The 12,974-nt window shown below is 34.9% G+C and overlaps 1 protein-coding gene across 30 annotated transcripts in view; it reads right to left on the bottom strand.

Annotated features, from left to right (window-relative positions):
* Positions 1–12,974, bottom strand: part of LOC105708774 (centrosome-associated protein ALMS1-like) — a 261,189-nt gene that overhangs the window by 71,355 nt on the left and 176,860 nt on the right. For 29 of the 30 annotated variants that reach the window (XR_010340699.1, XR_010340700.1, XR_010340697.1 and 26 more), the window contains one exon: positions 4,653–4,787. The exons of the other annotated variant lie outside the window; for it this stretch is intronic. Coding sequence is in view for 23 of the 29 variants with exons in the window: in XM_064371249.1 (XP_064227319.1) it covers positions 4,653–4,787 (135 nt within the window). In the remaining 6 variants the exon portion in view is untranslated. The remainder of the gene's footprint in view (positions 1–4,652; positions 4,788–12,974) is intronic. 30 annotated transcript variants of the gene reach the window in all.

Genomic DNA, 12,974 nt, shown 5'->3' with positions numbered 1-12,974 from the left:
GGGGATAGAACAAAATGAAATTTTTAAAAAGTACCAATTAGAAGAAAGAGATGAAAGCAATTAGAAAAAAATTATCGAATTTGAGGACTGACAGTGAAAATTTAACACAATGATATCTTTTGTTGTCTCTAAAGAAGATAATAGAAAAATAAAGATATAAGGAAGAATGGAACTGACAAATTTATGTATTTATGTATGTACTTTTAGACATGGAGTCTCATTTTGTTGCCCAGGCTAGGGTGCAGTGGTGTGATTGTAGCTAACTGCAGCCTCAAACTCCTGGGCTCAAGTAATCCTCCCACCTCAGCCTCTAGAGTAGCTGGGACTGTAGGCGTGTGCTACCATACCTGGCTTGAACCTGCAATTTAAAAGGGTCTAAGTCTTAGGAAACTGAAAGTTATGTTTGTGATAGTACTGAACTTAAAAAAAAAAAAAGAATTATGCAGGCATCCATACAGAAAAAGCAAGTAGAAAATGCTAAAAGACTGGAGGACAGGCGGAGGACAGGGTGGTTAAAGGAGGTATAAATGAGCAAACTTCAGCTTTAACGTTGTAAAATCAAAAAATACATGTGAAAGTATAGTATTGAAAATTATAAAATTTACCTCTGAAAGAGTTAAACCGTAACATCCAAAATATTTAGAAAAACAGTAGAGGTAAACATGGAGGTAAAGGGAGGAAAAAAGAAAACAGTAAATTTTTAACAAAAGGAAAAAAATGCCATAAAATTAAAGACGGCAAAGCATACATGGCTATATATAAGTAAACTAAATTCATCTATATTTTAAAAAAAAAAACTTCTTGGATTATATTAAAAAACAAACTCAGTTCCATGCTATATAACAAACATATCAAAAGTAAAATGACTGAGGAAAGTGGAAAGCAAAAAGGAAACTTAGAGATATATCAAAAAGAAATTTGGGGACATTAATATAGATGAGGTTAAACTCACCAAAAGTTTTGCAGGAATTGAAGAGGGATATTTTTGTACTGATTTGCAATTCACAGTGAGGGTATTTTGCATAAATCTTTAAACATCAAATAACTTAGCATAAAAAAATTCATAAAATGAAAACCAGGAGCTCAATCAATAAGGAAATTTATGTTGCCTTAAAAAAGAATGAAGGTATGGAATTATATGAAAACAACAACTCTTCAGATAGATTGTGAGGCAAAAGGTGCTTAAAGGGTGGGGGGCCAGAAGGTGGGATTTGCTCATAGGGAGAAAAAAATAAAGCAGACATCCCTAGGAAAACTTCAAAGAGAAATGGACAAGTACAAAATAATGGTGGGGAGCTTGAACACACATAATTAGCTTATGACAGATCATAGAGATGAAAATTTTTTTGTAAGTGAAGTTTAAAAACGCCTGGGAATAATACAAGTAATGAGGTTGGGCTGTGTGTGTGTGTGTAAGTGTGTAAGCCTATGTGGTTTAAAAAACTTAAAAAAAAAAAAAACTTTTCAAAAAATTAAAAAAAAAAAAAAACCTTTCCAAATGACCATAGAACATTTCTTTCCTACATCTTTATTCAGATATAATTTACCCATTTAAAACATGTAATTCAGGCTGGGCTTAGTGGCTCATGTCTATAATCCCAGCACTTTGTGAGGCCGGGGTGGCCAGATCACTTGAGGTCAGGAGTTCAAGACCAGCATGGTCAACATGGTGAAACCCTTTCTCTACTAAAAATACAAAAAATAGCTACTCTGGAGACTGAAGCACGAGAATCTCCTGAACCCAGGAGGTGAAGGTTGCAGTGAACCAAGATCGTGCCACTGTACTTCAGCCTGGGGGACACAGCAAGACTCCATCTCAAACAACATAAAACTAAATTAAAATATGTAATTCAATGATTTTTACTATTTTCATAGCTAAGTGCAATCAACCATCACCATAATCAATTTTAGAATATTTTCATCACTTCGGAAAAGAAACCCTGAGACTTAAGCAAATGCTGATCCACTTTTTGTCTCGGTATATTTCCCTGTTCTGGACTTTCATACAAATGGGACCATTAAGTCAGGGACAAAACATGAAACTTATGGCCCACCCATAATGAAAAATCTTCAAGGAAACTTCCATATAAAGTAGGCCTCCAGTGGGCTACACTCTTACTAAAAGATAAAGAAGGATTATTCAACAAATAATGCCAAGATGCTTTGCTAGCCATTTGGAGTATGGTGACAATTTTAAGTTGTAGCCCTACTTTACTCTTGTCACCAAAATCCAAGTATAAAAAAGAGAGATCATAAAAGTTCTGTATGAAGTCATGGTCATCTGATTTTTCTAATAAAATTAAGCGGGAGCAGGCTTTCAAGGTCTGACAAAATCTTGGAGTCATAAAGCCAAGGATTTGATAAATGTATATATTAAAATTAAAGTATCTTTACGGTAGAAAATATAACGCAGAGTCAATTTATAAATGGAAAATGGGAAAACAATTTTAAGAAATCAAGAAACTGAGAAAAGGGGCTGATTTTTTCTTACTATACAAAGAGCTTTTTACAAATCAATGACAACCTAAAAGGAAAACAGTCAAAGGACCTGAACAGAAAGTTTATAGTAAAAGAAATGCAAATGGCCATTAAAGATATGAAGAAATACTCAACTCTTAATAAAGAATGTACTAAGACACAAATTTTGTTTTACCTGTCAAAATAGCCCAGATGAAAAGATGTGATTGTCCTTAGTATTGTTGAGTACATGGGGAAACATTCATGTACTCTTATAAGACTATTGTTAGAAGTGCAAATTTGTTGCAACGTTTTTAAGATGTGGGGCAATTGGACAATATCTAACTAATGTTGAAATAAATGTTCTCTTTTCACCCAGACTTCCACTTAAGGGAATTACAGGTACACAGATAAAGTTGTACCCAGAAAAGTAAAATAAAATAAAATTATACATACACGCACAAACAAATGTTCACTGCAGCATGCTTTGGAAGAATAAACAATTGGAAATAACCTAAATATTTTTTAAATTATGGTAAAGTAAATCATTTTAATACAAAATATTTGTAGATTCATAAAATCTTGCTTTGAACAAGTAGTTTTACTCTACTTGGCAGGAATTTTTCTATGAGAAAACTTGTTTAATATTGGTTGTCAGAAAGTGGAACTAGAAGGTTCAGAGATAACAGAGACCTTTTCATATTAAATTCTTCTGCATTATTTGAATTTTTACATGTTTAATTTTAAAAAGTCTGCAGTTCTAGGTATGAAACACTTAAATAAAAAGCAGTAAATCATATTTTCAGTGTACTTTGATATACTTGGGGAGAATTGTGCAAATGTTATGTATAAAATTAATTTCCATTATCAGAAGTAAACAACTGTTTCAACTTATTTGACCTTTACTCTTAACAAAGTGCCCTGAGATGATGATGATTATCTAATCCTGTTGTTCTATAAAGCCCTTTATACTTAAGGAATTCAGCTTGCTGCTGCTTCTTTTTTTTTTTTTTCTTTTTTTTTTTGAGATGAAGTCTTACCCTGTTGCCCAGGCTGGGCAATTCTCCTTCCTCAGCCATGCCAGTAGCTGGGATTGCAGGCGTGCAGCACCATACCTGGCTAATTTTTGTATTTTTAGTAGAGATGGGGTTTCACCATGTTGGTCAGGCTGGTCTCGAACTTCTAACCTCAAGTAATGCACCCCCCACCTTAACCTTTTTAAACAAGTAATACCTAAAGAAGAGAAGCAGCTAATTATGTTCTAAAATGTTTTAGTTTACAATTGGGGCAGAAACTGTAAATACTATCTGTCCTCTAATATCCACCTTCCTTTTCCTCAAAACAGAACACTAACTTTAGCCGGGCACATTGTTGCTAGAATAAAGACTCAATTTCCCAGCTTCCCTGGCACATGTGACCATGTGCCTAAGTCTGGCCAATAGAATGCAAAGGAATGATACATATGGCTTCTCAGAAGTATCCTTAAAGGAAGAAATGTGCTTTTTCTTTTCCTTTCTTCCTGCTGGTTGCAATACGGGCTGATGGATACAGTTTAAGAATGGAGGCCAAAAATGTTAGAGTAACAAGAGAGCAACAGCTTTGTTCTGAAACTCTGGAGTACCACGTCAACTCTGGATGCTAACCTCTGGATTTTTACAAAAAAGAGAAATAGTTTCTGTCTTCTTTAAGCCAATGTTATTTCGCTTTTGTTTTCCTCTCAGAGTCAAAACCAATCCTAACTTAAATACACTATTAGGGGCATTTAAATGAGCATAATCCCTCTGAAGTAAAGTAACTGATAGGTAGGAAGTAAACAAGCTGAATTCCTAAAGAATAAAGGATTATATACAAAAATGGTATTAGAGGGTCTGGATCTCAGAATTGAGAGATTTTTATCGGCAGAGGTTAAATGGACCATTAAATGAATTTCTGGTAATGAGATTAATTTGTTTACTATATCCAAAAGATCTCCAGAAATAGCTCAAAGAGCTTTAAATATGTCAATTTTACCTGCCAAAGTATATAAAAAAATGTAGCTAAAAATACCTTAACTATTTCATATATAAGTGAGATAGAAGAGAGCTGAAGACAGCAAGAAAAAAATAGAGAACATATTTCTGTTTCTGTTCTTAAGGGAATAGCCTCATTTTAGAAGACGAGAAGAAAATAATATGCAGACAATCCAGTTTAGCTACCTGCAGTATCTTTCTGCAAGGGTTCTTTTTCTTTAGCCTGGGCAGCCTCAGTCACAGCACTCGTACTGTGGCTCTCTTTCGGTTTTTTGTCTGAGAGGTTCTCATCCCCAGTGATTAGCACTTGAACTGAGGCATCTGGAATAACAACATCATCTGATCTCAGAGAAGGAAAGATAATAAACACAATAGACAAGTAATCCTCCCCCAAAACTACAAGCAAAACCCTCCATCCATTTATATATTAGGTCTTAGGCTCCACCGTGTAAAAACTGTGACATGAATTGAAAAATTTTTCGTATTTTACTGCGTACAACAAGAGTTTAAATAAAATAACATTCTAAGGCTGGGCGCAGTGGCCCATGCCCGTAATCCCAGCACTTCAGGAGGCTGAGGCAGGTGGATCACTTGAGGTCAGGAGTTCAAGACAAGCCTGTTCAACATGGTGAACGTCTCTGTTAGCCAGCGTGGTGGTGCATGCCTGTAGTCCTAGCTACTCAGGAGGCTGAGGAAGGAGAATTGCTTGAACCCAGGAGGCAGAGGTTGCAGTGAGCTGAGATTGTGCCACAGCACTCTAGCCTGGGTGACAAAGCGAGACTCCGTCTCAAAAAAATGAAATGAAATGAAATAAAATAAAATAAAATAAAGTAACATTCTAAATAAAATTTGTTCCTTGATGGTTTGATGCAACAGCAAATTAAAAAAAAAAAGGAAAGATCAGATATGCTTTTTCAAAGGAAAAAAGATCTGAACAATGCTTTCAAGTTCTTTGGCCTATTCAAAGTTTTTACCATTTATGGAGTCAATTTTTATATTTCATATAATCCAAGAAAAGCATTTTTATCATCTAATTTTTTTTTAGATGAAGTTTCACTCTTGTTGCCCAGGCTGGAGTGCAATGGCGCAATCTCCACTTCCTGCAACCTCAGCCTCTTGGGTTCAAGCGATTCTTCTGCCTCAGCCTCCCAAGTAGCTGGGATTACAGGCATGTGCCACCACGCCTGGCTAATTTTGTATTTTTAGTAGAGATGGGGTTTCTCTATGTTGGTCAGGCTGATCTTGAACTCCCAACCTCAGGTGATCCACCCGCCTCAGCCTCCCAAAGTGCTGGGATTATAGGCGTGAGCCACTGCACTTGGCCTATCATCTAGATTTTATACACAGCATTCTCATATGATTTTTTAAAATCCCATGTAGTTATAGCCTTTTAAGCTTGTCTAATACTATTTCTCTTTGCTTTGTTTTTCTTGATCATCTTACATTTTTTATCTGTAAGTATATTTTTCAACAAAGAAATCAGAAAAGCAATAGAGATTGCTAAAAATGCAAAGAACCAGTCATCTCTTGCTACAACTTTTAAATCTATACATTTTTCTTATTTCTATTACTTCAATCCTCCTAATCTCTTTTATCTAAATGTCTTCTGAAATTTTTAGATCACTAAACTATTTCAGGCATACCTAAAGTATAGGCAACATAATGAACACCAAAGTATTTACCATAGAGCTTAAGAAACAAAATATTACAAATATAATGTTCTTTGTGTAAGGTGTTCCCAGTGATGCCATTCTCACTTTTCAGTAGCAACCTTTTCTTCTCCTGTTGCCCAGGCTGGAGTGCAGTGGCATGACCTCCCCTCACTGCAAACTCCACCTCCTGAGTTCAAGAGATTCTCCTGCCTCAGCCTCAAGCAGCTAGGATTACAGGCGCACGCCACCATGCCTAGCTAATTTTTGTCTTTTTAGTAGAGACGGGGTTTCACCACGTTGGTCAGGCTGGTATAGAACTCCTGACCTTGTGATCCACCCGCCTCGGCCTCCCCAAGTGCTGGAATTACAGGCGTGAGCCACCACGCCCGGCCCTTCAGTAGCAGCCTTTATACCAAATTTAGAGTTTATCAATATCAAGGTTATTTTGTAATTCTTTACTACATTGCATATATTAATCAACAACATACAGCATTCTTTTGCAAGTCTTTAAACCTTATGTAAAGGATACAATACTGCCTGTATCTTTACACAACATGCTTTTTTTCACTCAATATTATGATTTTCAGATTTAGTCAATTAATATATGTGTCTTTGATTCTCAATGTTATGTATTATTCTATTGTTTTAATATATATGAATACATTGATCAACTTAAGGCTATTTCCTATTTTGAAAAGCACTGCCACGAACATTCCTGTAAAATGTTTTTGCAGGTGGCATGCTTCATCAATATCTTCTCCCAGTCTGTTTCTTGTCTTTTAATTGTTTGATGTTGCTTATGCAAAAAATTTTCATTTTAATAATGGCACATTTACTATATTTTTCCTTTAGGGTTGGTGCTTTGTGTATCCTGTTTAAGAAATCTTTAATCATCACATGGTCATAAGGACAGACCATCTAAATTCTAAAAATTTGGTTATCTTATTTACTTTTAATATGCCTGGAACACTATATATTTTTGTTTAGTGTACAGCAGTGATTTATCTGATTTCACTTTTTCCAGATATATATTCATTGGTTTAAACCCTATTGAGTAGTTCCTCTTCATCTTTTCTCCAGATTGTTATGCCATCTCTGTATATGTTAAGCTTCCACATTCATAGATGTGTTTCTGGGTCACCATTCTGTTTCATTTTTCTTTCTGTTTATTCATTTGCAAATGATGTCTTAAATAAGCTGCACATGTAATAAGTCTTGATGTCTGGTATGGCAAGATCCCTTACCTTATTCCTTAAATATACTTTCACTGATTTTTCATAAATATTTTAGAATCAGCCTGTAAGTTCCATGAAACATTCCACTGAAATTCTGAGTAACAATGCATTTAATTTAGAAATTAATTTGGTGACATCTTTATTATTACAATTGTATAATTTTACAACTATTTAGGTCTTCCTTAATATATTTCAATGTAGTTTTATAATTTTCTCTTAATATAGTTTTGCATGCCCTTTTAGGTTCATTTGTAAGTACCATATTGTTTATCTTACACACCCTTTTAGATTCATTTCTAAGTACCATATTGTTTTTAAAAGATCTTTTTAACTGCACAGTGGAAAATATGGGGGGAAATGTGCACATATAGAGCTCTGAGAATTAAAAAACGCAAGTGTATATAACCTTACCCAGGTTAAGAAATAAAATCTGGCCAGAAACCTACATGCTCCTCTCATTCGTCCTTCCATCTCCCCTATGCTGAGGGTAACACCTGATTTTAAATACAGCAAATCAGTATTGAATATTCTTGAACTTTTTATAAATGGAATAATATACCACATACTTTTCTGTGTCTTGCTTTCTTCTCTCAAGTTGTTTGCAAGATTCGTTAAAGTGCTGTTACATATATTTGCCTTCACTCATTCTCTCTTGCTAATTAATATTCAATAATGTTAGTATGCCACAATTTATCCATTCTACTGGATAAATACTTGGCATTTGGGTAGTTTCCACTTTGGAGCTATTACAAATACTGTTGTGAAGAATATTTGCGTATGTTTCTCTTGGTGGTTGCATGCACCCTTTCTGTGGAGTATAGAGTTAGGAACAGAACAGCTATGTCATAGGTTCTGCTTTTGTGGACCTTAGTAGATAATGCCAAACCGCTTTCCAAAGTTATTAGACCAATCCACACTCTCACCAGCAGTGAATCAGTTCTGCCTGTTCTACTACATTCTTACCAATACGGTATTGTCTTTTTCATTTCAACCATCCTAATAGTAGGTATATGGAGCTATCTTACTGTGGTTTTAATTTACATTTCCCTGATGATTAATGAAGTGAAATATTTTGCACATGTTAATTGGCTGTTAGATATTCTCTTTTGTAAAGTATCTATTCAAGTCTTTTGCCCATTTTTCTATTGGTCTGAATACCTTTTTCATATTGATTTGTAGGCATTCTTTTTTATATTCTGGATATGTCTTTTGTGGGATACATGTATCACAAATATTTCCCTCGCTCTGTGGCTTGCATTTTACTATCTAATTTGGTATTGTTTATAAATATTTTTAAACATTTATTTGATATATTTTTAATTATTAGGTAGCTCCCCAAACCAGAATAGGTTCAGAGAGACTCTTGAATTTCTCATTTTAATGTGCCATATTTGTCAATATTTTCCTTTGTGGGTTCTTCTTTCGGCGGGGGGGCGCAGGGGAAATCCAGTTTAATAAGTCTTTTCCTATCACCAGATTAATACTCCTCCATTTTCTGATAGATCTATCAATCATTCATCTATCTACGCCCTTTTATATTTAGATCTACAATCCATTTTGAATAGATTTTTATAATGTGAGGGAGTCAATTTTTTTTTTCAGTATGAATATCTAACTTATCCTGCACATTTTACTCCCAAAACAATTCTTACCCCATCATATTAAGTAGTACCTTGAACACAAATCAGGTATCCATATATATGTGAATTTGTTTGTGGAATATTTTGCTTTATGGTCAGTTTGTTCATCCTTGTGCCAATATCACACTGTCTTAATTACTACAGCTTTATAATAAGTTTTGATACCTCACAGTGCAAATCCTTTAGATTTGTTCTTTTTAAGATTGCCTTGGCTATTCTTGGCATTCTGTATTTCCTTATCAATTTTAGAATAAGCTTGTTGGTTTCTGATAAAAAAAATAACCTGCTGGGATTTTGATGGGATTTTTCTTATTTTTAATATACGTATTTAAGTGTGTAACTTGACCCCTAAATACCACTTTGGCTCTCTTCCAAAAAATTTGGTAATTAAAATTTTGTTATCCTTCAGTTCTAAATACACTGCAATCTCCATTATGATTTATCTCTTTAACTTCTGAGTTATTTAAAATTACATTTAAAAATTTTCAAATAGATGAATGGTGTATTAGTTTCCTAGGGCTGTCATAACAAATTACTATATACTGGGCAGCTTAGACCAAAGAAATATAATCTTTGACAGCTACAGGCTAAAAGTCTGTAATCACGGTGTCGGCTGGGCCACACTCCCTGAGAAGGCTTCAGGTGGGAATTCTTCCTTGTCTCTCCCAGCTTCTAATGGCTCCTGGCATTCTCTGGCTTGTGGCAGCATAACTTCAATTTCTGCCTCTGTCCTCAATGGTCTTCTCTCCTCTTTTTATAAGGACAATAGTTACTAGATTTAGGGCTCATCTTAAATCCAAATGATTTAATCTTGAGATCCTTATCTAATGATATCTACAAAGACCCTATTTCTAAATAAGCTCACATTCTGAAGTCCCATGGACATGAATTTTGGGAGAACATCATTCAATCTGTTATAAACAGATTTTTCTTTTATTTCATTATTCCATATTTTTATTGTTGAGTTCTAATTTAGCTAGAGTATGGTCAGTGAAGCTGGTCTGTTTGAACATCAGTTCTCTGAAACCAACAAATTTATCAAATGTTCTGTGTTCTTTTAAAAATGCAAAATTCTCATAATATTGTAAGTCAACCTTTTAGTTACATTATTCAGATACTTTCTCTATTTCCTGATCTTTCACATTTCTGAAATGTATTGTTGAATTTACCTATACATTCCTGTAATTTTTCCTGAATGTAAGTTTGAGGATATACATATAAGCTCACAATTTTATCTTTCCTGGCACATTTGACCCTTTTATTACTATGAAATAAACTTTTGTATCTACCTTTAATATTTTTTTGTCCTGGAATTCTATTTTGTCTATATTAACGCTATTCACCAGCTTTTCTTTAGTCGGTATTTGCCAAATATATTTTTTCTTTTTCTTTTTCTTTTTTTTTTTGAGACGGAGTTTCGCTCTTAATACCCAGGCTGGAGTGCAATGGCGCGATCTCGGCTCACCGCGACCTCCGCCTCCTGGGTTCAAGCAATTCTCCTACCTCAGCCTCCCGAGTAGCTGGGACTACAGGCTGCGCCACCATGCCCAACAAATTATTGTATTTTTAGTAGAGACGGGGTTTCACCATGTTGACCAGGATGGTCTCGAACTCTTGACCTAGTGATCCACTCGCCTCGGCCTCCCAAAGTGCTGGGATTATAGGTGTGAGCCACCGCGCCCGGCCCTTTTTCTTTTTACTTACTTTTTTGAGGTGAAGGACAATATAAATTCTGATTTAATCAAAATAACAATATCTATGTTTTAAAGGGCTTGTAAGAAAAGTTTCATGAGGCTTATAAGAAAAGTCAGCAGTTCCCTATCCCACCCACTCCAGATCCCCAATTTCTAAAGGCTACTGTTTTCAACTCCTTTAGCCATTTATTCCAGGATCAATATCCTTATTTCCTAGTAACATGCTTTATATTACCATATCATTTTAAGTTCCAGAAATTATCTATTGATTTCCTTCTTAACATCAATTATAATCTCATACCTTTCAGTTCTGAGATTTATTCTTATACTATATACTAAGATCAATTGTGGATTTATCTCATTACAAAACCCTCCTACCCATACATATCCTCTCATCCTATCCTCTGAAAAGTTTTAGCCCTATATTAACGTTCAGCGTTCATATGTCACATAAATAATGGTCATGGTGATTAAATCAATATTCAATTAAATCGATATTTAGCATTTACATATGATTGTGTTATATAATTATTGTTCACAGCTAAGCCAGCTAGTATAATGGAATTACATTTATTTTCTATTACAAACTTCTGCTTTTCCTGAAGAGTTAATAACTGCTTTGTTTTTGTGTTGTTTGAGTTTCTATGTGACAATCACTACTTTGTCCTTATAGTTGCAAATAGAACTGAATATCTCCTCTAAGTACAGTCAATCACATAACATATCCTATCAATTTGGCTTTTTCCTTGTGGGGTTCAATCTGAATGGGTTCTAGGCCTTCTGTACCACTGTCACAGTGAGAATTCGTTTACTGTTTCCTGTGTTGTCCCCAACCATTTCCTTAATCCCATGTTTGTTTTTTTTTTTCAACTTAAACTCCCCTGTTTTAGTGAAATAATTTTCTTCCAGAATTCTAAGGTATTATTCCTTTGGTTTCTAACTTCGTTTATTACTTTTGAGAAGTTTGATGCTCGTCTCATTTCCACTTCTTTATATGGAACCTATGTTTTCTTTTTCGAAGCTGTTAGAATCTCTTTCCAAATCAATTTTAAAATGTCAAGGTCATGTGCCTTGGTGTGTATTTTTATGTATATGATCGTCCCTTTTGGTATGAAAACTCGTATCTTTTAATTCCGAAATTTATTCCCATACTAGTCCTTTGATTCTTTCACTTTGGCCTTCTCTATTGTCTTTATAAAATGCCTGCTTTGGATGTTGAACCTTGGGACAATCTTGAATTTAAAAAAATCATTTCCCTTCTCTTTATGTTCTATTTTTGAAGAGATTTTTCTCACTTTTACATTCCACCCCTTCCACTGAGAATTTATGATACGGTATTTTATGAGCTCATTTAGCTAACGCATAGGTCACTGTTCAGTTTCCAGGCAGGTATTCTCTCCTCTATCCTTCTTTGATGCTCTAAGGCGAGAGGTTCTAAGGCTCGGCTTCTCCCAAGGTGAAATGGCACTAAGGAATAAGCCAGGAGGAGGGCTTTTCTTTAGGATGCAAACTCTGGAAATAGATCAACAGATGGGGGATTCTAGGGGTCCTCAGATAACTGAGCCTGACTTTATTTCAAACATATCATCCTTATGAAATGAAGTCTGGGAGTGAGGTAAAGTTAGTGATTTCTTTGTGCAGACTTCTGATGGAGTTCACTTCATTTTCTGAGACTTGTTCCACATCTACCCTCACCTGAAGTATCTGATAGTGGGATCTTAGGGTTATCTCTTTCAACCAAATTGCCACTTGCATATGGACAGTGGAAAACACGTAAGGGATCCCCTGGTGCATAAGAGTTTTCAATTATGAACTATACTTTGTAAAATTATTTTTTTATTTACTTGGCAGTCTCAATGTTAGCTGGCAGATATGCTTCTCTTGTCTTATTTCAAAAGGCATTTATAAAAAGACTTCACCATGTTTTGAAGTAGAACAAAAATTATCTAAAGAAATGAATGTGTGCTTTCACAAGCAGACCTCATTAATTTTCCTCACAAAGGCATTAATGCTATCACATGACGTCATTAACACTATGTTCTATGGTCTAGAGCCTCCCTATGTTTAAAAAACTGCCCTAGGATCAGCAGCACCTAATAGTTATACACAGGAATAAAAAAGGATAAATGTAACAAACAAACGCAATTATACATACAGAATTTTCAGTGGCTACTGGAGTTTTCATTTAATAAATATTATCAGCTACAAAAGTATAGTATCAGGGGTGCAGAAGAAAAAGAGCTTTTATAAAACAGTAGGGGCCAGGCACAGTGGCTCATGCCTGTAA

This window comes from Aotus nancymaae, unplaced genomic scaffold (assembly GCF_030222135.1).
Source record: "Aotus nancymaae isolate 86718 unplaced genomic scaffold, 86718_ANA_hifiasm-v0.15.2.pri h1tg000125l, whole genome shotgun sequence".
Classification (NCBI taxonomy): Eukaryota; Metazoa; Chordata; class Mammalia; order Primates; family Aotidae; genus Aotus; species Aotus nancymaae.
The sequence above is the reverse complement of the archived record's forward strand: the minus strand, read 5'-3'. Positions and strand labels throughout refer to the sequence as shown.